This window comes from Mastigoproctus giganteus, chromosome 5 (assembly GCF_048544385.1).
Source record: "Mastigoproctus giganteus isolate SK-2022 chromosome 5, ASM4854438v1, whole genome shotgun sequence".
NCBI lineage: Eukaryota > Metazoa > Arthropoda > Arachnida > Uropygi > Thelyphonidae > Mastigoproctus > Mastigoproctus giganteus.
This window is the reverse complement of record NC_143579.1, coordinates 11,872,548-11,898,779: the sequence shown is the minus strand read 5'-3', so window position 1 is coordinate 11,898,779 and position 26,232 is coordinate 11,872,548. Positions and strand designations below refer to the sequence as shown.

The window sequence follows — 26,232 nt, the reverse complement described above, 5'->3', positions numbered from 1 at the left end:
TTAATGACAGTAATGGCAGTGTGATACTGCAACAGGATCTAGATAATTTGGGCAGATGGGCTAAGAAGTGGCAACTGAAGTTTAACCTTGACAAATGCAAAGTACTGCATATGGGTAGAAGTAACCCCAGAGAAACGTACCAACTGTGTGGTACTACACTTAAGGTGGTAGAAAATGAAAAAGACCTGGGAGTAATTGTGCAGTCAGATATGAAGTTTTCTGAGCAATGTAGACAGGCTGCCAGGGCAGGTCATGGGGTTTTGTCAATGATATATAGGAATTTTGCTAGCAGGGAAAAGGAGGTGATTATCCCTCTGTATAAGGCAATGGTCAGGCCACGCCTTGAGTACTGTGTACAGGTCTGGAGGCCTCATTTTAGGAAGGATGTAGATTTGCTTGAGTGTGTACAGAGAAGGGCAACAAGATTGGTGAGGGGAATGAAGGGATCCTCTTATCAAGAGAGGCTTAAGTTCTGCAAATTGCAGTGGCTGGAGACTAGGCACCTGCGCGATGATCTGATTGAGGTCTATAAGGCCTTGAATGGGTTGAGCATGCTGAATTCTGATGGGATCCTTCCACTTGTTCAAATTACGAACCTAAGGGGGCATAAATTCAAATTAAGAAAAGACAGATGTAGAATAGATGTGCGGAAATTTGCCTTTAGCCAGCGGGTGGTTAATTGCTGGAACAAACTTCCATCTGTCGTTGTGGAAGTTGATAGGTTGAATAAATTTAAGGAGGAACTGGACAGGCATTTGGAGGGAATGGTGTGATTTTTTTTTTTTTTTTTTTTTTGGTTGATGCTGCATAAGCTCATAGATTTGCTTTCTTGCATCACATGCCACTACTACTATGTAATGTAAACTTGGTAGCATGGTAGTATTATTGCTGCGTACATGGTGAATTGGAATGGGATTATTATTGCATTTAACTTTTGATTTTAAATTAGAAGTTTAGTTGTTATTTGTGATTCTCTAATTATGTTTGTGAATTTGCTTGTTACTTATTGTTTATAATTGCTTAAGAAACCATGTTTGACTTTTGCTGCCATTATTTTGTATCGATAAGAACATTCAAATTTTGCTACCATTGTTATAATATTGAGCACTTGGTAGGGATATTCTGGAGTTTTAATTGTGGCAAATAGATAGCTCAAAAGTTCGAATCATGTAGGTGTTTAGTTAGATCAATTTATTATCTGTTATAATTACTTAGATGGTATAGCATAATACATAACTTACACTTGATAGGTGATACAAAATACATAGTGTATGTATTTCATTATTGCAATATATATATATATAATTAATAATGTATTAATTATATATTAATATGTTATTAATATTGCAATACATATATAATTAACCTCGATATTGCAATATATATATATATAATTAATAACATACACTTAAGAGCTTAACAAGTGCAATAGCTTAATAGCTTATCAATAATATTATTAATGCATTAGGTATAGTGTAGTGTAGTGTTTTTAATTATATTGAATTTGAATGAAAATCGGGCTTCAGAGCAGCAAAGCAAATGGCTCAAGGTAATGGCAGTGCTGTGACTCGGGAGAACTGAGTCACTTATTGTTTGATGTTGGTGGATCTATCTGGAACAGACATGATATTGCTGAGGGGGATGTCTTTGTGTGTGTGTTTGATGTAAGGAATGTGAGGATATTAGGTGCCAACTCAGCGTTGTTAAGGATTTTTATGAGAGCTTGAAGAACAGGGTGGATGTCCTTGAAGTATGTAAATTGGGGCCCATCAAGCAACATAGCGGCAACCCCCAAGCAGAATGCACTGGTCCTGTGTGACCAGTGCATTCTGCAGGAAATATATTGTGCAAAAAGGATAGGTGAAATAGGACTGAAGTATGTCTTCCAGGGCACTAAAGGTGATATTGTTGTACATACTGGAACTAATAACATTAAGAGTAGGAGATCTACAGACTTCCTTAATTTGAAAGTACCCAGACACAATAGGAAGGGGTATGTGATGAGAGCTTTGTCAATCAATTTGTGGTTCCCTGGAGAGATTATGCAACGCTCATTGGGTAGAATTTTGCTCAGTGTGGTCTGTGCTTTTTAACAGGAGCAACTTTTTATAGGAATGGGATACACTTAAATATAAAGGGTGCAGGAATATTTGCTGATGCTACCAAGGTAGTGTTAGGTGGGTCAGAAAACTGCTTGCTTGGAGAATGCACAGACTAATGGATTAACAAAGGCTGCAAGCATAGGTGAAAGTAATTCTGACACTGTTCTATTGGTACAAGCAGCAGCCTGGAAAGTAAGGTGCTGGGGATTTCGACAGATGGCAGTAATCCTAAGAGTAAGAACAGTGCATATATACTTGCATGTACACCAATGCTAGGAGTATAGTAAATAAATTTGATGATTTTGAAGGGCTGGTCAAGACATCAAATGTGGACATTGTTTGTGGTGTCACTCAGATATAAGTGATGCAGAATTTGAATATGGAGAGTACAATGTGTACGAGGATAGCAGAGGGGGACACTGTAATCAGGTGGCAGTGATCACAGTGTATGATGTGGGATTTACTCAAAGAGATAACTACTATCAGGGGTAAAGGAAAGGGTTTTTGCTTTCGTAGAGGTGACTACAGTTGTCTTAGACAGTTTTTAAATTCTATACAGTGGGACCACCCAATGATGTTACCAATGTTGAATTTTTTTTTTTTTTTTTTTTTTTATGAAAACCCCAAACACGAAAGGTATCAAAACCTATAGTACTTAGTACCATGCATGGGTTAAAGGGGAAGTATGGGGGAGGGGGGGATGCCGGAAACTTTGCTCTAGAGACTAAACATGGGTTTCACCACTTCAAGCCTCCAATAAGCAAAGTGGTGGTATTTCACCGGTTGATGAAAGTCATCTACTACCTACAATTCTAAATGGGAAGCATTCAAGAAATTAATCATAGAAGCTACTAGGTTTTTCTTGCCAACTAAGAAATACTGTTCAAAGTTTAGGCCTAAGTAGAAGGAAATTAAAGTTGTCCATCATCAAGTTCTTGTGACCAAAGTGATCTATTGTTATAGTAATATTGCAAAGACAGCTGTCACTGATGAAATGAAAAGAAAATACAGGCAGTTTCCGGGTTTACGATTTTTTTTTTTTTTTCCAAGTATCAACAAAATCGAAAATATGAACATTAATTGCAAAAAATAAATGTTAAACATTGATAAATACAACATATCAAACCACACTCGTCACTATAGAATACAGTGTACCCCACTTTACGATATTAATCCATTCCAGAGTCACCATCGTATCGTGGAAAATATCATAATGTGATGCAGGGGGGGGGGCTTAGAGGGGAACAGGTATCCTGTGTGTTATCAGACACTCAGCCTAAAACACTGATGGATCCAATATCTCTCTATTACAGAAGATTTAGGAGAAGTCCGGTTGGCCTGCCTCCCTAAAATCCACTAATGCACACCTTCTCGATGGTAAGCCCTGTTACGTCACTTAGGTGGCAACGAACGTGTAGAGTGGTTCTCTTCAAGACACCTGGTCAGCGTGAAGAGGAAAAGACCAAATCCTCCAGCATATGACAGCACGACAAAACAAATGGCCCTCAGTCCCCAGCAGCTTTCACTCTCCCTCTTACGGCAGCGAGAGGATCAGAGTGGAAGCAGAGGGTGCTAAGAATCTCTGGTTACGACCAGGCTGCCATGCATGGAAACTGAACTTGGCCTGTTATAACGTAAGATCACTCATCGGTGAAGACAGGATATTAGAGCTGGAAAAGGAATTAGAAAAGGTGAATTGGAATATCATCGGTTTGGCTGAAACAAGAAGAAGAAATGAATCACTTATAAGTTTATCAAGTGGAAATCTGCTGTACACCAATGGAAACAGTGAAAGGAGTGAAGGTGGAGTTGGGTTTCTGGTCCATAAAGATTTAAAAAACAACATTTTGGAATTCAAAAGTGCATCACCAAGGGTGTCAAGACTAATACTCAAGATTTCTAAGAGGTACAAGCTAAAGGTTATAATGATTTATGCACCAACATCGAGCCATGATGATGAAGAGGTTGAAGAAATGTACACCGAAATTGAGTCTTCTAGATGAGCAGAAAACCCACTACACTATTATTATGGGGGACTTCAATGCTAAGATTGAAAGAAGACAAAACAGCGCAGAAAGGGGAACTATAGGAAATTTTGGAATTGGTGAAAGACTTGTGGAATTTGCAGAATCTCAAAGATTGTCAGTAATGAACACTTTTTTTCAATGAACGGGTGAACAGAAAGTGGACATGGAAGAGTCCAAATGGATTAACAACTAATGAAATCGACTTCATCCTCACTAACAGAAGATATATTGTGAATGATGTTACCGTCCTGAATAAGGTAAATGCTGGAAGTGATCACAGAATGGTAAGATGTACACTTGATATAGATGTAGGAAAGGAAAAAACTGACTCGAGTAAATAATACAAAGGTCTTTGAGATAACAGAAGAGGAGAAAAAGCAGTATGTACTGGAACTTAAGAACAAGTTTGAGCTTCTGCAGACTGCTCAAGACCAAGATACCAACAAGGAATATTACAACTTTCTGAAAGTGATAAAGCCCAAGAAACCTATAGGGAAAAAGAAATCCAAAGAAGAAAAAATTAGTCAAGAAACACTTGTTATGATGAACCGAAGGCGAAAAGTGAAGAGCAAGATAAACACTGACAAGGAAAAAATTGAGTATACTGAGTTATGCAAAGCCATTAGAAAGAGACTCAGAGAGGACATAAGATTTAACACAAGAAACGTAGAACAAGCAATAAAGTAAAACAAAGGATTTAAATCAGCAGCCATGAGCAGTAATACAGAAAGACAAATGATACTGAAACTGAAGAATAGCGATGGCGTACTTATAAACAGCAGAGAAGGCATAATTCAAATAGCAGAAGACTACTATAGAGAATTATACAAGGAGCGAGGGAATGATGCCAGCAGTGGGAAAGATGGATTGCAAAGTAGCAATACATACGACATACCCGATATTCTTCCTGATGAGGTAGAACATGCATTGAAGAAAATGAAGAATCAGAAAGCCCCGGGGGAACATGAAGTTACTGTAGAGTTGTTAAAATTGGGAGGAAGAGACATAACACAAAAACACAAAAATTGGCAAGGATCTTCACTGTGACGCCTAGCAGTGGAATAATGCAATCATAGTTTTGCTGCATAAGAAAGGAGATAAATCAGAAATTGGAAATTATAGACCAATTAGCTTGTTATCTCACATCTACAAGTTGTTCACAAGGGTCATTATTAACAGATTAGAAAGAATACTTGATGAGAATCAACCAAAAGAGAAAGCTGGCTTTAGGACAGGATTCTCAACCATGGATCATCTTCATGTAATATCACAGCTAATGGAGAAAGCAAATGAATATAAAACACCATTATGCCTGGCATTTGTGGATTAGGAAAAGGCATTTGATTCCATACAGCATAAGGCAATGTTTCGGGCACTGGAAGGACAAGGCATAGATACCCCACATAATATGATTTTGAAGAAAATATATGAGAGCGCTACCCCCTTTATTAGACTAGACAAAGACAGTAGGAAATTTAAAATCGAGAAAGGAGTTCGACAAGGAGACACAATATCTACGAAGCTGTTTACTTCTGCCCTTGAGAAAGCTTTCAGAAGATTAGACTGGTCGCAGAAAGGAGTTAATGTGAACGGAGAGTACATAAACCATTTACGATTTGTAGATGACATTCTGCTCATAAGCCACGATCCCAAAGAATTAGAGGAAAATCTTAATCAGGTATGCATAGTTAGTAAGGATTTTGGACTAAAGATGAATATGGCCAAAACAAAAGTAATGATGAACAGGTATGCCACAGAAAAGGAAATAATGATTGAAGGAGCAGTAATTGAAAAGGTAGAGTCATATACTTATCTGTGACAAGTTATTAGCTGTAATAATGATAAATGGCTGGAAGTCAGGAGAAGAATAAATTTTGGATGGCTACTAGCATTCAGGAAATATAGTCACATACTGAAGAGCAATATCCCAGTTTGTCTGAAATGTAAAAGAATGAACCAATGTATACTCCCCACAATGACTTATGGAAGTGAAACTTGGGCACTCACCAAAAGAATGGAAGAGAAGCTGAGAACTACACAGCGAAGAATGGAACAAATTATATTGGGAATTAGACTGTTAGATAAGAAGAAAAACAGATGGATTAGGCAGCAAATTCAAGTAAAGGACATTCTTATCAAACTAAAGAACTAAAATGGTCTTGGGCAGGACACATAGCTCGAAAACATGATGACAGATGGACTAAGAAAATAACAGTATGGTACCCAAGAGGAGCTAGAAGAAAACTTGGAAGGCAAAGGCGGAGATGGATAGATGAAATTCATGAGTTTGTGGGTAGTAAAAGGATGGCCAGTGCTCAAAACAGAAGGAACTGGAAAGTTGCTGGAGAGGCCTTCATTCTGCAGTGGATTGAAAATGCTTGATGATGATGATGCAGGGGATTTCAGAGACTGCTGGGAGTTATTGCGGTACAAGAAAACACATGGGTTGTGTTAGGGTAACTAAGAATAGGAACAGGTGCATGTATACTTGCATGTACACCAATGCTAGGAATTTGGTAAATAAATTTGATGAATTTGAGGTGTTGGTCAAAACGTCAAAGGCAGATATTGTTGGGATATCAGACGTGGTGTCACACAGATATAAGGAATGCAGAACTGGAATTGGGGGAGTAGAATGTGTACAGGAAGGATAGACAGGATAGGAAGGGAGGAGGGGTTATGCTTTTAATTAAGAAACACATAGAATCCAAGGAAGTGCAGCCAGTCGACATCACTGGACAGTGCAGTGTCGAGTCAGTTTGTTGTGACATAAGCACTGGAAAATCAAAATTGAGAGGAGTGTATTATAGGTCTAATTGACTCTGATGAGTATAATAAAAAACTGTATTGGGAAATAGAGTATTGGGCCAGTAAATCAGGGAGTCTTATAATGGGGGATTTTAATTTCCCAGATATTGACTGGAATTTGTGGGTTGGTCACTCACACACTAGCAAGGCTTTTGGGGATTTATTAGATGATTGCTTTCTACATCAGCATATTCGGGAGGCAACTAGAGGGAGTAATACTCTTGATCTGATTATCAGTAGTGATTCTTCATTCATTAAATATCTGCAGATAATGGAACCACTAGGTGGCACCGATCACAGTGTGCTGAAGTGGAATTTACTCAAAAAGGTAACTGCCATCGAGGGTAAAGGGAATTGTTTTTGCTTTCGTAAAGGCAACTACGGTGGTGGGACCAACTGATTGCTGGAAATCAGAGCTTTTTTTTTTTTTCTTTTTTTTTTTTTCTTTTTTTTTTTTTTTTTTTGGCTGATGCTGTGCATAAACTTGATTTCTTGCATCGTATGCATCTTCTAATACTAATACATGATGTTACCAACAGCAAATTCAAGATGGGAAGCATTCAAAGTGTTAATCTTTGAAGCTACTAGGCTTTACATACCAACCAAGAAATATTGTTCAAGGTTTAGGCCTAAATGGATGTCAGATGTTTGAGACGTGTGGCAGAGAAGAAAAATGCATGGGATACATATAAATTATAAATTAATGGGTGACATAGATATAAGCTGGTCCGTAACCAAGTCAGAAAGGAGTAGTTAAGAAGGCAAAGGCAGATTATGAGAAATCTTTTTCAAAGGATGCAAAGAAAAACAGCAAAGAGTTCTTTATGTATGTAAACTCTAGAAGGAAGGGGATGAATCAGATTGTTTCACTGGATATCAATGGTTCAACTGTTGATCATGCTCAGGTGGCTAACAAACTAAATGAGTATTTTGCCTCTACATCCACACATGAGGAGTTATTCAGCAAGGGGAATGCCAGAGGTGAACTGAACTCTGGCAGTGAGCTAGATGATTTTGTAATAACTGAGAGAAAAGTGGAGGAGAAATTGTTGAAGATAAACATAAGAAAGGCACCTGGGGTGGATGGGATCTATCCAGTTATATTAAAGGAGGCAGCAAAGGAAGTAAGTAAGAGGTGCCTCTGTAGCCAGGTGGGAAAGAGCAGCAGTGTGTAGCACACGCTTCTTGATTAGACCGGGGTTCAAGCCTGTCACCACCAAATACAGAGGATGTGGAAAGGTCGGGGAATGACCACCGCATATTCCCGGAGCAATATGGCCTTAGTTGCTAATGCTCATAAAAACCAAAAAATAACTAACTAAAAGAAGTAAGCAAACCCTTAGCCATCATCAAGAGAGCTTCTTTGGAGTCAGGGGACGTACCCATGGACTGGAGATGTGCAAAATTTTTTTTTTTTTTTTTTTTTTTATGAAACCCCAAACACGAAGGTATTAAAACCTATAGTACTTAGTACCATGCATGGGTTGAAGGAAAAGTATGGGGGAGGGAGATGCCGGAAACTTTGCTCTAGAGACTAAACATGGGTTTCACCACTTCAAGCCTCCAATAAGCAAAGTGGTGGTATTTCACCGGTTGATGAAAGTCATCTACCAAAATGTGACCCCAATTCACAAAGGAGGATCAAAGGGCGACACAAGTAATTACTGACCTGTTAGTTTAACATGTGTTCCAGGGAAATTAATGGGGTCACTGTTTAAAGAAGTACTGCAGGATCATCTAGACAAGACTTCAGTTATAGCTCGGACACAGTTGTTAAGGGGAAGTCTTGTCTGACCAATTTGGTTGGATACTATGATGTGGTCACAAAGCAACTGGATGCAGGGAATAACTTTGATATCATATATTTTGATCTTAGAAAGTCTTTTGATACTGTTGCACATGGAAGACTGCTGCACAAATTGGAGCAGTGCGGCAATGGAGGCAAATTGCTGCTATGTATAAAGGGATTGTTGAGTGGGAGAAGACAGAGAGTGGTAATCAATGGACACTGCTCTTCGTGGACTAATGTTATTAGTGGAGTCCCTCAGGGTTCAGTGTTGGGTCCATTGTTGTTTTCTGTATTTATAAATGATATTGATGATGGTATATCAGGCTTAATGTCCAAGTTTGCAGACAATACGAAGGTTGGCAGGGTTGTCAAGGACACTACCAACACTATGTTGCTGCAACAGGATCTAGAAAGGTTGAGCAGATGGGCTGAGAGGTGGCAAATGAAGTTTAACATTGACAAATGTAAAGTACTATATATGGGAAGCAGTAACCTCAGAGTAACAGATCAACTCTGTGGTACTACACTGACAGAGAATGAAAAGGACCTGGGGTAACTGTGCAGGCAGATGTGAAGTTTTCTGAGCAGTGCAGACGGTCGGCAAGAGTAGCTCATGGTATCTTGTCAATGATATACAGGAACTTTTCTAGCAGGGATAAGGTGATCATCCCCTTGTATAAGGCGATGGCCAGGCCACACCTTGAGTATGGTATACAGGTCTGGAGGCCTCATTTTAAGAAGGATGTAGAGCTGTTGGAACGAGTACAGAGGAAGGCAACACGATTAGTGAATGGAACAAAGGGTTGCTCTTACAAAAAAAGGCTTAAATTTTGTAGATTACAGTGTTTGGAGACTAGGCACCTGTGAGGTGATGTGATTGAGGTGTATAAAGCCTTGAATGGTTTTAGCATGCTCAATGCTGATAGGATTCTTTCTCTTGCTCAGAATAATCACCTGAGAGGGCATAAATTCAAATTGAGGAAAGACTATTGTAGAATAGATGTGCGTAAGTTTGCCTTTAGCTAGCAGGTAGTTGATTGGTGTATCAGCATTCAATCTTTTATTGTGGAAGTTGATTAATTTAAGGCTGAGCTGGACAGGTATTTGGAATGAACAGAGGGGTGAAATTGGAGCGTATTTTTTATTTTTATTTATTTATTTATTTTTGGATGATGCTGCATAAGCTTGGTTTCTTGCATCGTTTGCCTCTACTAATGCTAATGTGACCCCAGCAACACATTGTTTGATCAAAAAATATTTCTTGACTGAATGTCTAAAATATGAAAGAGGTGGTTTATGCATGGGTATGGTACATCCATCATTTCTGCTACCCAGGTAGTATGAATGCGCATTTATTCATATCTCATATTGCGAGCACCATCACGAGTTGCATACGTATTGCACTACTTCAAATAAGTAACACTTCTCTGGTACAGAAGACTACTGTTACTTAAGCTTAGATGGCACCACCACCACCACCCAAACTGCACCATTTTGAAAGCTAGTTGGCTTCATCATCGGTGGGTGGGCAGGTACCCTGTTGCAATAGTGAAAACCCAGTTATGAAGTATAACTCCACAATATTCGAGATGCTTGATGGTGTGCATGGTTTAATCGAAAAATATTTGTTGACTGAATGTCTAAGAGTGTGAAAGACATGGCTTATGCCTAGGTATGGCACTTCTATCATTTCTCCTACCTAGGTAGTATGAATGCATTGCTTATTCATATTGTGATATTGTAAAAAACGTAAACCACCTCTTCATATCTTTCAACTCATTGTTTTTTTTGGTAATTCATTTCACAACCTCGGAAGTTGAAATTTTTGCTGTATATTTACTCTATTTGTAATTTGTAAATGCTGTAATTTTTACTCTATAAAAAGGTCGTTTTTATAGAGTAAATTGTATTAGTTACCAATTCAAGTCATTAAAATGATCATATGTTCCGTTATAAGAATCAGTTTTGAATGCCTTTTTGATATTTTTCTGAAACACATTTCTGGAGGTCACTACCATAAAACAATAAAAACAATTTGCACTTTCCAGTTTATTGGGCTTTTCTGTTACTGCAAGCAGTTATAAACTCCATGTTATTGCATTTGCAAAAATATCGATAGCTGGAATTGTGTGGTTTTTTTTACGTTATTATGGTGAAATGTGTTTCCCCTTTACTGAAACCTTCAATCGTATAAAAAACAAATAAATTTTCAGAATCTTCTCTTCATTCCTTTTTTTATAAGCTTCATAAACTTATTACTCCATGCAAATTGTGTTAGTTTCAATTTGTGTGTTCTGTTAAAAAATGCTTTACATGCTATTGAAATTTATAAAGAAGAGAGAAGATTATCTTGGAAACAAATGCCTCTTGAAGCATTTCTGAAGAAGAAGATTACTCCTTGTGCAGTAGAAGACTACTGCACAAGGAGTGCCGAGCCAATAATGAGTGATCAGTGAGTGTGCATTTAGTCGATGAAGATGAAGAATAAACATTCTTTAACATTTGTAATTCATAAATAATTTCTTTATTATTATAATTTGCTTGATTTTATAGGTCTACTTTGGATAAACCAAGCAATCATTGTTTAAACATAAACTGTTGTTATTTGGTTTTTAGGAGCATTAGCAACTAAGGCCATATTGCTCCGGGGATATGCGGTGGTCATTCCCTGACCCTTCCGCATTCTCCGTATTTGGTGGTCAGGGGCTCGAACCCCAGTCTTATCACGAAGCGTGTGCTATGCACTGCTGCTCCTGCACGCCTGGCTATGGAGGCGCCAAACATTAACTAATTAGCTAACTAATTTCATTGTTGAGAACGTAACCCCTATTTTTAACATTGTCTATGGGTAATAAATTCCCGCTTTACGAGCGCACGCTAGGAATGAGTACCTGTACCATGAAAAGTTTGACACCATTATATACATATTTCCAATTCAGAAATAAACATAATAATGTCAGTTAGGTTTTAAGTGCTCTATTATCTTCAAACAAACATTTTTATTGCAGTGCTCTTATCCTATGTGAACTGTGTTAAAATTAAAATAAAAAATTAATTTTGTTGCTTGCTTCTGATGTTAGCATTTATTCTAAAATACAGAGTTTTCCATTAATTTTATGATTTTGTATTGTTGAATATTACATTCTTCTTCTTTGTCTTCGCCTTTTCCCACGTTATGGGGTCGGCATTCAATGTTCCCAATTCACACTTTACATCCTCTTCTTCTCCTTTAGTTGGATTAACTTCTTAACTGGAACACATCTATTGGTTTTGGCATAGTTTTTACGACTGTATGCCCTTCCTGACGTCAACCCTCACCATTTATCCGAGCTTGGGATTTAAGAGCTTCCGAGCTTCCGAGCTTCCGATCTGCTAAACCTGCATATAAATGGAGTAGCTCTTATTCAGTGATGAAGCTTCTTCGTGATGTCATAATTTAATAATTTTACGCAATTTATGCCGAATTTCTAGTCACCACTGAACAAGCAGGTGGCACTGCTGTAGTTCTTTTATCTCCTGGAAACATCCAAACGGCTGACTCGGTAGAATTACTGTGACCTTGAAAATACCAATAATGTATAACTCAGCAACACGTGAATATTTTTAAATACAATTTGGTATCCTGAAAACTTCTACATCAAAGCTATCAGGTAGCACAACTATTCTACTAAGAATTCCCAGTGACTGATTATAGTTCCTTAAAAATTTAATGACCTTGCAATTTCCTATATTTTCCTATGTCTGAACATAACAGTGATATCCATTTTAAAAAAGTTCACAGTCCGAAAAATAAAACCACCTTTAGGTCCCAAATCAACCTATCACTCACCCACACTTGTTTTATCTAAAATATAACTTCTTTTTGAGCAATACTCCCGAAAACCTTCTTTATTAATTAATTTTAATAGCGCACTAATTTAGCTAGCATACAGCTGGTGCCACCAGCGCCACATTGTTGAATATTACATTAACAAGTAAAAAAAATATAAAACATTGTTTATATAGTAATGTTAGGAGTGGTGTAAATAAAATTAGCAAACCTGAGCTTCTGATCAGATCACTCATGTTGGTATAGTTGGAATAGCTGAAACATGATACTATTCTGAGATAGATGAATTCCACCATGGTTAATATGATGCCAGAATGGAATTCTGAGATAGATGATCAATTGACTATAGTTAATACGATGTCAGGAGAGATGGGGAGGAGCAAAGTTTTAAGGGTTTAAAACAGGGTTTAAGGGTTTAAAACAGGGGTGGGCAACCTTTTTAATTGACGAGCCAAATAAAATGTCTGAGAGGTACATGCGAGCCAAATATTATTTTAGCTTTCTACGATTTTTAGGATTATTAAAATGGTGTATAATGAAAAATTTGTCATACACAGTTTGTGTTATTTATAGTAATATTTACATGCAAATATACATGCATGTTCTTACTCTTAGTTACTCTTAACACAGCCCATGTATATATTTGTTCCATGGTGACTTTCAGCAGTCCTTGAAATACCTAGCACCTTACTTACCAGACTGCTGCTCATTCCAATAGAAGTGCAAGAATCACATCCACCTCTGCCTGTGGCTATTGTTGATTTGTTAGTCTGTGTATCCTCCCAAGCTAGCAGTTTTCTGACTCACCTAACACTGCCTCGATAGCATCAGAAAATATTCTTGCACTCTTTCTATTTAAGTGTATCCTACCCTTGTAGAAGCAGTCTCTCTCTTTTATTAAAAAGAACAGACCACGCTGAGAAAAATTCTACCCCATGAGCCTTGCACAACTGCTCCAGGACCAAACTGATTGACAAGGCTCTCATCATATACTCCCTCCTATTGTGCCTTGGGAGAAGTGCAGAAACTTTCAAATTTAACACTAACCCGCAACTTTTTTTCAACGTTGACCTCATTATTACTAAAAATATGTTTCTCCGTATGAGTGGTGAAAAAATACTTCGTTGCAAATAGTGGGTCTTTTTTCCAGTAATCTTGGATTTTGGGTGCATGAATTGACCCTGTGTGAAGAACTAATCTCAAGAAAATTTCCCCCTCTTCCTGCTAACACCTTTCCATGCATTTATTAGTGAACTAGTTTTCACACCTGCTTCATATTTTACAGTGGCTGTATAGAGATTGGTTTCATTCCCAAATCAACTGAAAAAAATTTATCAATTGCAAGCAACTCAAAATAACTAATTGGATAATTTCTCTGGGGCCCTGGAACAAGTAGGCACTGTTTTTTTTTTGTAAATGGAAGGGATTTCATCTGTGAAGAATTGTCACTCCATGTAACACCAGCATCTGTTGTGTGTAGAGGTCTAACATCAGTAGATGTATTTAAACAAGATTTAGAATCTGCATTACTTGAATAACAATCATTTTTAAGTATCAGACATATTATAAAGAGCTGATTTAATATCAGAATACTGCCCAAACGTGTTCCCTTTCAGTCTTGATGTCCCAGGCTATGGGTCCATTGTAACAACCATTTAGGGTAAAATTTTATAGCAAAAATAAAATTTTTTACACAAAATTTTATCAGTAGACACACACACACAATAAGGATGATGTTTAGTTTTTCACAAACTAAAGAATTAAAATTCAATAATTTTCAAAAAAAGGTTTACCTTCTTTTGGAAAATACTCAACTAGATAAAATGACTTCAACACAAGCAAAGAACATATGAAAATGTGAACCAAGTATACAAGCTTTTATAGTGCTATCTAGACTATGGGATTGTTGCTAAGTGAAATTCCATCAGTAATGCAAATAGGGCATGGTTGAATCAGTGTATGGATATTGCTCGATTGTTCATTTCATGTGCCCTTCCTTTTACAGCACTCAATTTATCAATCACAATTGAATGGATGCATATGTGCATTAAGGCACGAAAATTGCAGTTCATTCTGATGCAAAGTGAACGAGTTAACCTAACTTATCGTAATGAACCTGTTCCGTCCAGTTACTTTAGGAAAATGGGGAAAAAAGCTATTTATAATTTGAAGTTAAAAGAACATTGCTTTCTTGGCAGCTTAATGTTTTGTGAAACCATCAAATGCTGGTGATTGTTGTCTGCCATTCCTGTATCATATTGTTGATGGAACTGGTCATGCAGAAATACTGGCAAACCACATGATATCTGATACAGTCATCAAAAAGCAAAGCCTCTCTGTAGATACGGTATATATTTATCCTTGGGATGCCTCAACATCAAAGAATTTCTATAGTTGAGTGTTAATTACAAGTGCAGAGAGTTAGTATTATTATTAACAAGCCTTTTGTTAACAATAATACCTGATGTGTGCTCTGGAGAAAACTAAAATGCATGTTAGTCGTTCAGAGCTTTAGTGTGGGGTCCCAAAGAGATCTTTTATTATCTTATGTTTGCTTATTTAAACTTCAGTTATTCAATTCAAATGCATAATGTATATTTATAATTTTATTCATTAATTTTTTTATGTTTTTCAGGTATTAGATAATGCAGTTGCTGCATTTATTTTGGAAATTGTTGCTCGCCATGGAGAGCCTGCTCCCCGGCTCTGTAATAAGGATCCATTTACTTTACGTTCATCGGTTTATTTGCACTCATTGTTTCCTAATGCAAAATTCATCCTTCTTATTAGAGATGGCCGTGCTGTTGTTCACTCAATAATTGCCAGAAAAGTAAGTTATAAAAAAATGCTTTGATTTTGTACTCATAAAAGAAATATTCCCTATGGGATTTTCCTGAGTATGTGGGTTCTGTATTTTCTGCTGTTATTCTTCTCATACCATGTGCAACTAAGCATCAAGATAAGTGTAATTAGCTGAAATTAAACAATGATTTATTCACTTATAAACATTTAAGACATGCATAATTAGTTATGTATGTCTTAAATGGTTAAGTATGCATTATAAGCTTATAATGTGTTGTAGTGCATGTTATAAGCTTATTTTTTTCAGAGTAATTTTGCTTTTTAGCAGAATGTTTGTATGGTTGTTTAACATTTGTGCCAAGGCAACTATGGTCAAGGTATCTGTATATTAGTATCTATATATTTATTAAAAGCAAAACAATGTAAAGAAACATTTTTATATGGCATTGACCTTTAAAAAAGAAATAAGTGAACTATTATCTTTTGGTATGTTAAATAAACTGTCCATAAATTTACACAACCCCTCTAGTGCTACAGGACTGGATAGCAAGTTGTTCAAATAGTTACTAATACTTTTGCTGAAAGAAAAATTTCTTTTATCCAGTCTACAACTATCCTTCCTTAATTTAAATATACAGTGGATTCTGGTTAATCAGGGCATCCGTTTGTTTGGGACAAATCTTAAAAAACAGAACCCAATCAAGAAAATAGCCAGGGTTTACTTCGCTTAATTGGGACAAAATGCCACTTAATCGGGGCAGGAGACCGCAGCACTGGAGATTACCCTACGATTGTCTCTGACTGTACCACGTAGTTCGGTCGGATTTCTGGAGGTCACAGCCATAAAACAATAAAAACAATTAGCAGCCACCTGTTTATTGGGCTTTTCTGTTAGTGCAATCTATCATAAACGGATAGTAAACTCGATCTTATTGAATTTGCGATAATACCGACAGCTGGAATTTTTGGGTTATTATGGTGAAATGTGTTTACACTTCCATGAAATCTTCAATCATATAAAAAAATTAATTTTCATATCTTCTCTTCATTCCTATTTTTAAAGCTTTGTAACTCGTTACTCCGTTTTCACTTGCACGTATTGTGTTACTTGCAATTTGTGTGTGCCGTGTTCTTTGTTATTAATTGCTTATCTTTTTACTGTTTTAAATTTTAATCCCCACCCACAAATGCCAGTGAATAGAAATGTCAGCTAGTTTAGTTAGATGTACATATTACAGTACATATTAATTATTCTGATTATCATGTATATTCTTCCAAATTTCACATATCATTTAATTTTTTAATTGGTAAGGTAATAAAGGGTGCCTGTGGATAATATTCCTCCTATTTTCGCTAATTAGAATCGCTGTTTAACAGAATTAAAATTCAGTTCACAAACGTGATCACAATGACCGGCGCTTACTACACATCATATAGTGGACCGTACTTTACTATGGTGAGTCCATCATAATGTGATTTGATTGTACAGTGAACTAATTGTAAAGGGGAAGAGGTACATTGTATTTTTAACTATTTACGTGAAACTTCGGATAATTGGGGCAGTCGCTTAATTGGGCCAAAATGCCCTAGTCCCGATGTTTCCCAAATAACCGGAATCAACTTTATATCTGCCACTTGCAAAAGAAAAAAATATATTCCTATTATTTTGTTTATTCAAAATCTTTAATGCCTCAATGAGGTTCCCCTTCCAGACATCTGATCTTAAGGCTTTGTAACTGAAATTGTGTATATTGTGTAGCCAGCTTACATGTTTATTCGAATGAAAATCCTAAGTTTTTGGGAGAACAACCATGTGGCCCTAACAGTCTGACCACAGTGCAAAAAGAAAACTTACAAGAATTCCTCCCATCTTGATGAGATTCAGGTGAAGCCTTTTCCACATGGTATCCAAAAATGATTATAACTGCAACTAGCCATGAAGACTTAGAAAAAAAAATTACATAAACAAAACAAATTTATACAAGAAGATTAACTTATTGAAACTTACTCTGTATGATTAATAAAGACCTGTATCTCATTTTCTGTACAGGTTGTTAAAAGTAATATTTTCTCTTGCCATATTTAACATTTAAAATATTTTTGGCCATCCTCTACCAGATATGCTATCAAATCTTCCATTACAATATAACGTCCCAGCCATATCATTAACAACAGGTCATCAGTCTTCATAGGGATGATGTATTTTTTCCACTCTTTTTTTTTTTCTCTGTTAATTTACTCGATGGATTTTCCAAACACTCACTCACTCACTCACTCTCCAAATGACATTTGACCACTTTTGAACCTGAAAACACCATTGTAATGTCTATGTCCTTCCCATACCATCATCACTGTTTTTTGGCATCTAATGAGTTGGAAGCTGTTTCACTGGGTTTAAAGCAACACCTTTGTATGTGTCTGTGTTAGGCTACTTGTGCAACAAAGCAGCATGCCATGCCATACCATACCAACCTTGATGGAGAGCAATATAATAGTACCTAGTGGTGAAAAACTGTATTATGTGCCAGAAGCTTTTGATCTTTTGATTTACAGTGTGTGTGTGTGCGCGCACGCGCATTTAATTAATTCGATAGATATAGCTTAAAATGGAGGTGAATAACCGCAACCTACAAAGGATCCTATCAATCTCTATGTATAACGAAGTCAAACAAAATCCAAATCATACAAATACTAAAATACAGAAAAATGCCAAATTTTAACAGTTATTATTGAAATAGGCTTACATCGAAAGGCACGTCATCATGGGGCTAGCGCCTCTCAATATATGCCATCAATAACAACTTAAGCTATCTGCGTAAGTTTCTGCTAGTTATATGTCAGCCTAACCATATTGTGATATATTAAATAGTATAAATAATAGCATTAAGTTTAAATTAAGTTAAGCAAAGAAGCATTATTTGAGTTGATATAAGGTCATATTATTATAAGTTATCTGAAATTACATTATATGAAAAATAATGGCAGGCTGGCAAAAATAACTGCTTACCCTACAGGTAGCCAAAAACTTAAACATTAAAATATATACACAAGTGTTTCTGTTTCTTAAGCAAAATGCACAGGTGAAAAGCAAAGCAAAGGCATAGGCAAAAGGAATAGGTATAATTCAAGGGAGATTGAGGTGCTATTTCTATCCTTGTAGGCTATTCCTTTCGCCTAGTTTTTGGTCTATGCTTTTGCTTTGCTTTTCACCATATATCAGCCTGATCTGTGCTTGTTAACAGGAGAGCCTGCTTCTACAGTGATGAGATACACTTAAATAGAAGGGGTGCAAGAATATTTGCTGATGATATCGAGGCAGTGTTAGGTGGGTTGGAAAACTGCTAGCTTGGGGGATTCACAGACTAAAAGATTAGCAGTAGCCGCAGGCAGAGGTGAAAGTGATTCTTGCATTGCTTCTATTAGAATGGAGGGTGGGGTGCTGGGGTTTTCAGGGAACGGTGGGAGTCATCACGAAACAAATAAATACATGTGCTCTGTTAGGGTAACTAAGATTAAGAATAGATGCATGTATACTTGCACCTATTCTTAACCAACTTTGAAAGAGGTATGATAGTGGGTGCCTGACATATGGGTCACTCTATGAGATGACCCATATGTCATCTCAACAGTATCAAGAGTGTATCGGGAATATGCCATTTCCGGAATAACATATCATCTTGAGCGGAGAAAGGTGGTGGATGAACATGGCCGTCTGTCTCGCATTATTTCAGCCAACCAAAGAGCAACAATGGTACAAATCACCGCGAATTTTAACGAGGGAGGTGCCAGAAATGTCTTCCACCAAGACCATCAGGTAGTCATTAGCCGCAATAGGTCATGGGATCCACCAACCCACCAGAGTCCCATTGCTAACACCACGACACAGGACTCTACACCTCAACTGGGCAAAAGGACATCGGTACTGGACCTTGGATGATTGGAGATGGGTCTCCTGGTCTGATGAGTCCCAATTCCAGTTATTTTGAGCAGACAAGAGGGCACATATCTGCATTGGAAACCACATGAAGCTATATATCCGTCATGTCAACAAGGAACTGTTCTGGCAGGTGGATGGTTGGTAATGGTCTGGGGCGTATTCATCACTCGTTGGGACCTCTGGCATGTTTAGACACATCTCTGAGCGGTCCAGGTTACGTGTCCAACCTTGCAGACTATCTGCATCACTTTATGGTCATCATGCAACCACTGGGCAGTGGACTCTTCCAGCAGGACAGTGTGCCTCCCCACAGAGCCATGGTGACTAGAACACAGTTTGAAGAGCATTCTGCAGATTTACCACCATGGAATGGCCTCACCATTCATCGGACATTAACCCTGTGGAGCATCTTTGGGATGCTGTGAAAAGGTCCGTTCAAGCTTTGGATCCTCCACCCAGGAATGCAATGGAATTATGGACAGTGGTGCAGCAAGCTTCGATGGAAATACAGTGGAACTTCTCTATTACTAACTTTTATTTAACGAATTTCTCTATATTACGAATTTTTTCGTAAAACATTGCACTTTGAAACGAAATTACATGTAAAATTAACCCCATATAGCAAAGTGTTAGTCTCTCTATAACGAATTTTTAAAAAAATTAGTAAAAGCATTTTTGAAGATTTTCAAGCATTTACTGCTAAACAGCCACTCAAATATACTGCCTCCTTCCTTCCAAAATTGCGCATTAGCATCTGGAATTAAATAATCATCCTTGTTAATAGTTATTAAACCAAATGGGTTTTCTTAAAAGTGGTCGTAAACTTTACAATAAATAGGGTAGATTTGTAAATTGATGTTGGCTCAGGGGGAAAACGAAATTCGCTGCGGTAAACCTTTAGCATACTGTGGCGACAATACATAAATGCTACCATAGTCAGTTTTTAGTAACGCCTACTGAGTGACATTCGCTTCTCACCTCAACTGTACCACGTGACCTTCCTGTCAATCATTATATGATATGTCTGTTCTCGTCTAACTGGACTCCCAGTAGATGGTTTTCATGAATTTTTTTTTTTTAATTTCGTTTGTCATCAATCACATAGGCTATATGCTCTTGTATTTTTTTTTTTTTTTCTAAAAAGTAACATACAGCATGCATTAATCATTAATTTTCTTTCGTGTATATATGAATGAAAGCAGAATAAAAGAAATTCACAAAGTCGTTTCTTCAAAGTGATTGATAGCATTAGTAGAGGCATTTGATGCAAGAAAGCAAGCTTATGCAGCATCAGCCAAAAAAAAAAAAAAAAAAACCCCCACTTCCACTTCACCCCTCTGTTCGTTCAAAATGCCTGTCCAGCTGAGCCTTAAACTTATTTAGGCTATCAACCTCCACTACAAGGGATGGAAGTCTGTTCCACCAACCAACCACCCGCTGGCTAAAGGCAAATTTCCGCACATCTATCCTACATCTGTCTTTCCTCAATTTGAATTTATGCCCTCTCAGGTGATTATTCTGAGCTAGAGGAAGAATCCCATCAGCATAGGAAAGGTCACGTGATTCTGTTGAATTGGCAAGCGAACATCATTGAGTAGGCAGTACTAACAATTCACTATATGGCCAGCGCAACAAAGTTTGTGATATGTGTATCAGCAAGAACTGCAGTAGAGTAATTTTTACAGTTGCGGAAACAATGTCGAAGAGAAAGTGTTTTAAGTATTAATGATAAAGCAAAGAGGCCTCCGTAGCGATAAAGCAAATATTCTTCGTGATATTGACCAGGGTTTTAAGAAAAAAGATATTGCGGAGAAATATGGCATACCTACAAACAGTTTATCTAAGATTTTAAAAAATCGAGAATCAATTTTAAATGCAATTGAAGGAGGAGCAGACAAGAAACGAATTAAGTTGTGTATATACGAAGATGTTGATAAAGCTGTTCAAAATGGGTGCAAATGATACATGAAAAGAATATCCTAATATTAGGCCTAATAATTAAACAACAAGCTCTGAAGTTTGCACAGTCCCTTGGACATACAGAATTTAATGCGAGCACTGGGTAGCTAGATAAATGTAAGAAGCGCAACAGAATTGTGGAAAAGTTTTTGTGGAGAAAGTGTTAATGTAAGCGAAGAAGATTGCAACAGTTGGAGGAACAATACCTTAAAGAAGATTTTGGAAGAATATGAACTTAAGGATGTTTTTAATGCTGACAAAATGGGTTTATTCGTTAAATGTTTATCAAATAGAACACTTGCTTTTAAGGATGATAAATGTTTTGGCGCAAAGCAAAGAAAGAATCACTGTGCTAGTTGGAGCAAATATGACAGGAAGTGAAAAATTAAGACTTTTAGTCATCAGAATACCAAAAAACCCAAGATGTTTTAGAGGCACAAAATCTTTGGAAGTCGACTACACCTTTAATAAAAAAAACATGGATGACAAGTGATATTTTTGAAGAATGGATATTAAAACTAGACAAACGTATAACAAAAGAAAAAAGGAAAATCGTGTTGGTAACTGACTACTGTTTGGCACATCCTGCCAGACTTAAAAGTGCAAAGTTGTTGTTTTTACCACCAAACGGCGCCTCCGTAGCCAGGTGGGCAGGAGCAACAGTGTGTAGCACACGCTTCTTGATTAGACCGGGGTTCGAGCCCGTGACCACCAAATACGGGGGATGCGGTGGAAAGGTCAGGGAATGACCACCGCATATCCCTGGAGCAATATGGCCTTAGTTGCCAATGCTCCTAAAAACCAAATAACAACAACCACCAAACATAACGTCAAAACTCCAGCCAGTGGACCAAGGCATTATTAAAAATTTAAAATTTCATTATCAAAAGAGAATAATAATGAAGATTGCCAATGCGTTAACAGAAAATAGAAACTTGGAGGTTACAAGTAACATTAGAGATTGCATCTCTGAACTGGCAAAAGTTTGGTCAAACGATGTCACTGAATACACTATTCAAAATTGTTTTTCGAAAGCGGGATTTGCATTGAATACAGAAGTCGAATAATAACTGGACGAACTGCCCCTTTCACAACTGAAAAACTTTTGGTCATTATTAGAATCGTCCGGAAACATCGAAAATGAAATAACACTGGATAATTATGTTTATGTAGATCAAGATCTGACTACAGCAGAACATCCAAATGAAGATGAAATACTGTTGAACAGTGTTAGACGTGACCATGATCACGAAGAAATTAACGATGATGCTGAAGATGCATCAGAACAACCCGTAGAAAAGCCAACTCTCAAAGAAATGATTAACACTTTTAAAACAGTTCGTATGGGTCTACAGTTTTGTGAAAATGTTCCTGATGTTTTTAATGCTCTGAACAAATGTGAGGTTTTCTTTGAGAATCAGACAATTTTTTTAATTGTACTGTGCAAACGAAAATTACAGATTTTTTTTTAATTTGTGATACTTACTGGCAACTATGACCCACATAGTCCACGTGCCTCTAAACCCCAATACAAACCAAACTCAGTGTATATTGTGAAAGTTAATTTTCAAAATGAGGAATTTGTCATGTATTTTTTACAGGTAACCATATATATATATATAATTTTTTGATAATAGTTTAATTAAATTAGGTACGTGCTGTTTAATAGTATATTATGACTAAGGCGCATTTAGGGCTAGAGCCTCAAGCTGCGAACAAATTTAGACTATGTATATAAAGTGCTTAGCATCATAATACACAGCCATTTCTGAATAAACAGAAAATTTTTAAAGTGGCATCGTTTTAGGTTATATCTCATATTGTGAATACCTTCACAACGAGTTGCCATGATATTGCACTACTTCGAATAAGTAACGCTTCACCTAAGGAGAAGACTAGTGTTACTTATTCTCAGATAGGTACCACCACCCAGACAGCACTGTTTCAGGGCTATTTGGCCCTTCGTCAGTGAGTGGGTAGGTACCCAAGTGATGCAATGATGGCAAAAACAGTTAAGTATAACTCCACAATATGAGAGATGCCTGATGGTGTATGATGTATTTAGACTAAGGCGCATTTAGGGCTAGAGCCTCAAGCTGCGAACAAATTTAGACTATGTATATAAAGTGCTTAGCATCATAATACACAGCCATTTCTGAATAAACAGAAAATTTTTAAAGTGGCATCGTTTTAGGTTATATCTCATATTGTGAATACCTTCACAACGAGTTGCCATGATATTGCACTACTTCGAATAAGTAACGCTTCACCTAAGGAGAAGACTAGTGTTACTTATTCTCAGATAGAGATATAACCTAAAACGATGCCACTTTAAAAATTTTCTGTTTATTCAGAAATGGCTGTGTATTATGATGCTAAGCACTTTATATACATAGTCTAAATTTGTTCGCAGCTTGAGGCTCTAGCCCTAATAAATGCGCCTTAGTCTAAATACATCATACACCATCAGGCATCTCTCATATTGTGGAGTTATACTTCATAACTGTTTTTGCCATCATTGCATCACTTGGGTACCTACCCACTCACTGACGAAGGGCCAAATAGCCCTGAAACAGTGCTGTCTGGGTGGTGGTACCTATCTGAGAATAAGTAACACTAGTCTTCTCCTTAGGTGAAGCGTTACTTATTCGAAGTAGTGCAATATCATGGCAACTCGTGGTGAAGGTATTCACAATATGAGATATAACCTAAAACGATGCCACTTTAAAAATTTTCTGTTTATTCAGAAATGGCTGTGTATTATGATGCTAAGCACTTTATATACATAGTCTAAATTTGTTCGCAGCTTGAGGCTCTAGCCCTAAATGCGCCTTAGTCTAAATACGTCATACACCATCAGGCATCTCTCATATTGTGGAGTTATACTTCATAACTGTTTTTGCCATCATTGCATCACTTGGGTACCTACCCACTCACTGACGAAGGGCCAAATAGCCCTGAAACAGTGCTGTCTGGGTGGTGGTACCTATCTGAGAATAAGTAACACTAGTCTTCTCCTTAGGTGAAGCGTTACTTATTCGAAGTAGTGCAATATCATGGCAACTCGTGGTGAAGGTATTCACAATATGAGATATAACCTAAAACGATGCCACTTTAAAAATTTTCTGTTTATTCAGAAATGGCTGTGTATTATGATGCTAAGCACTTTATATACATAGTCTAAATTTGTTCGCAGCTTGAGGCTCTAGCCCTAAATGCGCCTTAGTCTAAATACGTCATACACCATCAGGCATCTCTCATATTGTGGAGTTATACTTCATAACTGTTTTTGCCATCATTGCATCACTTGGGTACCTACCCACTCACTGACGAAGGGCCAAATAGCCCTGAAACAGTGCTGTCTGGGTGGTGGTACCTATCTGAGAATAAGTAACACTAGTCTTCTCCTTAGGTGAAGCGTTACTTATTCGAAGTAGTGCAATATCATGGCAACTCGTTGTGAAGGTATTCACAATATGAGATATAACCTAAAACGATGCCACTTTAAAAATTTTCTGTTTATTCAGAAATGGCTGTGTATTATGATGCTAAGCACTTTATATACATAGTCTAAATTTGTTCGCAGCTTGAGGCTCTAGCCCTAAATGCGCCTTAGTCTAAATACGTCATACACCATCAGGCATCTCTCATATTGTGGAGTTATACTTCATAACTGTTTTTGCCATCATTGCATCACTTGGGTACCTACCCACTCACTGACGAAGGGCCAAATAGCCCTGAAACAGTGCTGTCTGGGTGGTGGTACCTATCTGAGAATAAGTAACACTAGTCTTCTCCTTAGGTGAAGCGTTACTTATTCGAAGTAGTGCAATATCATGGCAACTCGTTGTGAAGGTATTCACAATATGAGATATAACCTAAAACGATGCCACTTTAAAAATTTTCTGTTTATTCAGAAATGGCTGTGTATTATGATGCTAAGCACTTTATATACATAGTATATTATGTTAGATATTATGGTGGTGTCCGAAAATATAAATCCGATTCTATACAAATATAAGAACATATGTATATTAACTAGCTGCCCAAAATATATCCGTAGATCAAAGCACCAATTAATTCTATAATAGCCGATACCGGCCCCCGTGGCCAAACCTAGTAAAGAATAATCATTAGTAAAACAAAGTAATAATAGTATAATACATAATGTTAATTATAGGTAATTGGATACGTTGAAAGGAACTTTATCGAGGGCTAACCCTCTCAATATATCCCACTCATAATTAACAGAGCTATCAGTTTCTGTTGTCATCTGCCTGTTTAACATGGTCAAATATGTAATATTAAAAGTTTAGTGGTTAAGTAGATAATTTAGTTGTTAACAGGCAAGATGACATTTAGCCCTAAATGGGCTAAATGTCATCTTGCCCTAAATTAACCCTAAATGGGCTAAATGTCATCTTGCCCTAAATTAACCCTAAATGGGCTAAATGCCATCTTGCCTGTTAACAACTAAATTATCTATTTAACCACTAAACTTTTAATATTACATATTTGACCATGTTAAACAGGCAGATGACAACAGAAACTGATAGCTCTGTTAATTATGAGTGGGATATATTGAGAGAGTTAGCCCTCGATAAAGTCCCTTTCAATGTATCCAATTACCTATAATTAACATTATGTATTATACTATTATTACTTTGTTTTACTACCAAATACGGAGGATGCGGAAAGGTCAGGGAATGACCACTGCATATCCCGGAGCAATATGGCTTTAGTTGCTAATGCTCCTAAAAACCAAATAACAACAACTTTGTTTTACTAATGATTATTCTTTACTAGGTTTGGCCACGGGGGCCAGTATCGGCTATTATAGAATTAATTGGTGCTTTGATCTACGGATATATTTTGGGCAGCTAGTTAATATACATATGTTCTTATATTTGTATAGAATTGGATTTATATTTTCGGACACCACCATAATATCTAACATAATATACTATTAAACAGCATGT

At 37.1% G+C, this 26,232-nt stretch overlaps 1 protein-coding gene across 1 annotated transcript in view; it reads left to right on the top strand.

The window, feature by feature from the left end:
* The window catches only part of LOC150085172 (protein-tyrosine sulfotransferase 1-like), a 112,045-nt gene that overhangs the window by 52,325 nt on the left and 33,488 nt on the right, over positions 1 to 26,232 (top strand). The window contains exon 4 of the mRNA XM_090373061.1: positions 15,191 to 15,385. Within this exon, the coding sequence (XP_090229187.1) occupies positions 15,191 to 15,385 (195 nt within the window). The remainder of the gene's footprint in view (positions 1 to 15,190; positions 15,386 to 26,232) is intronic.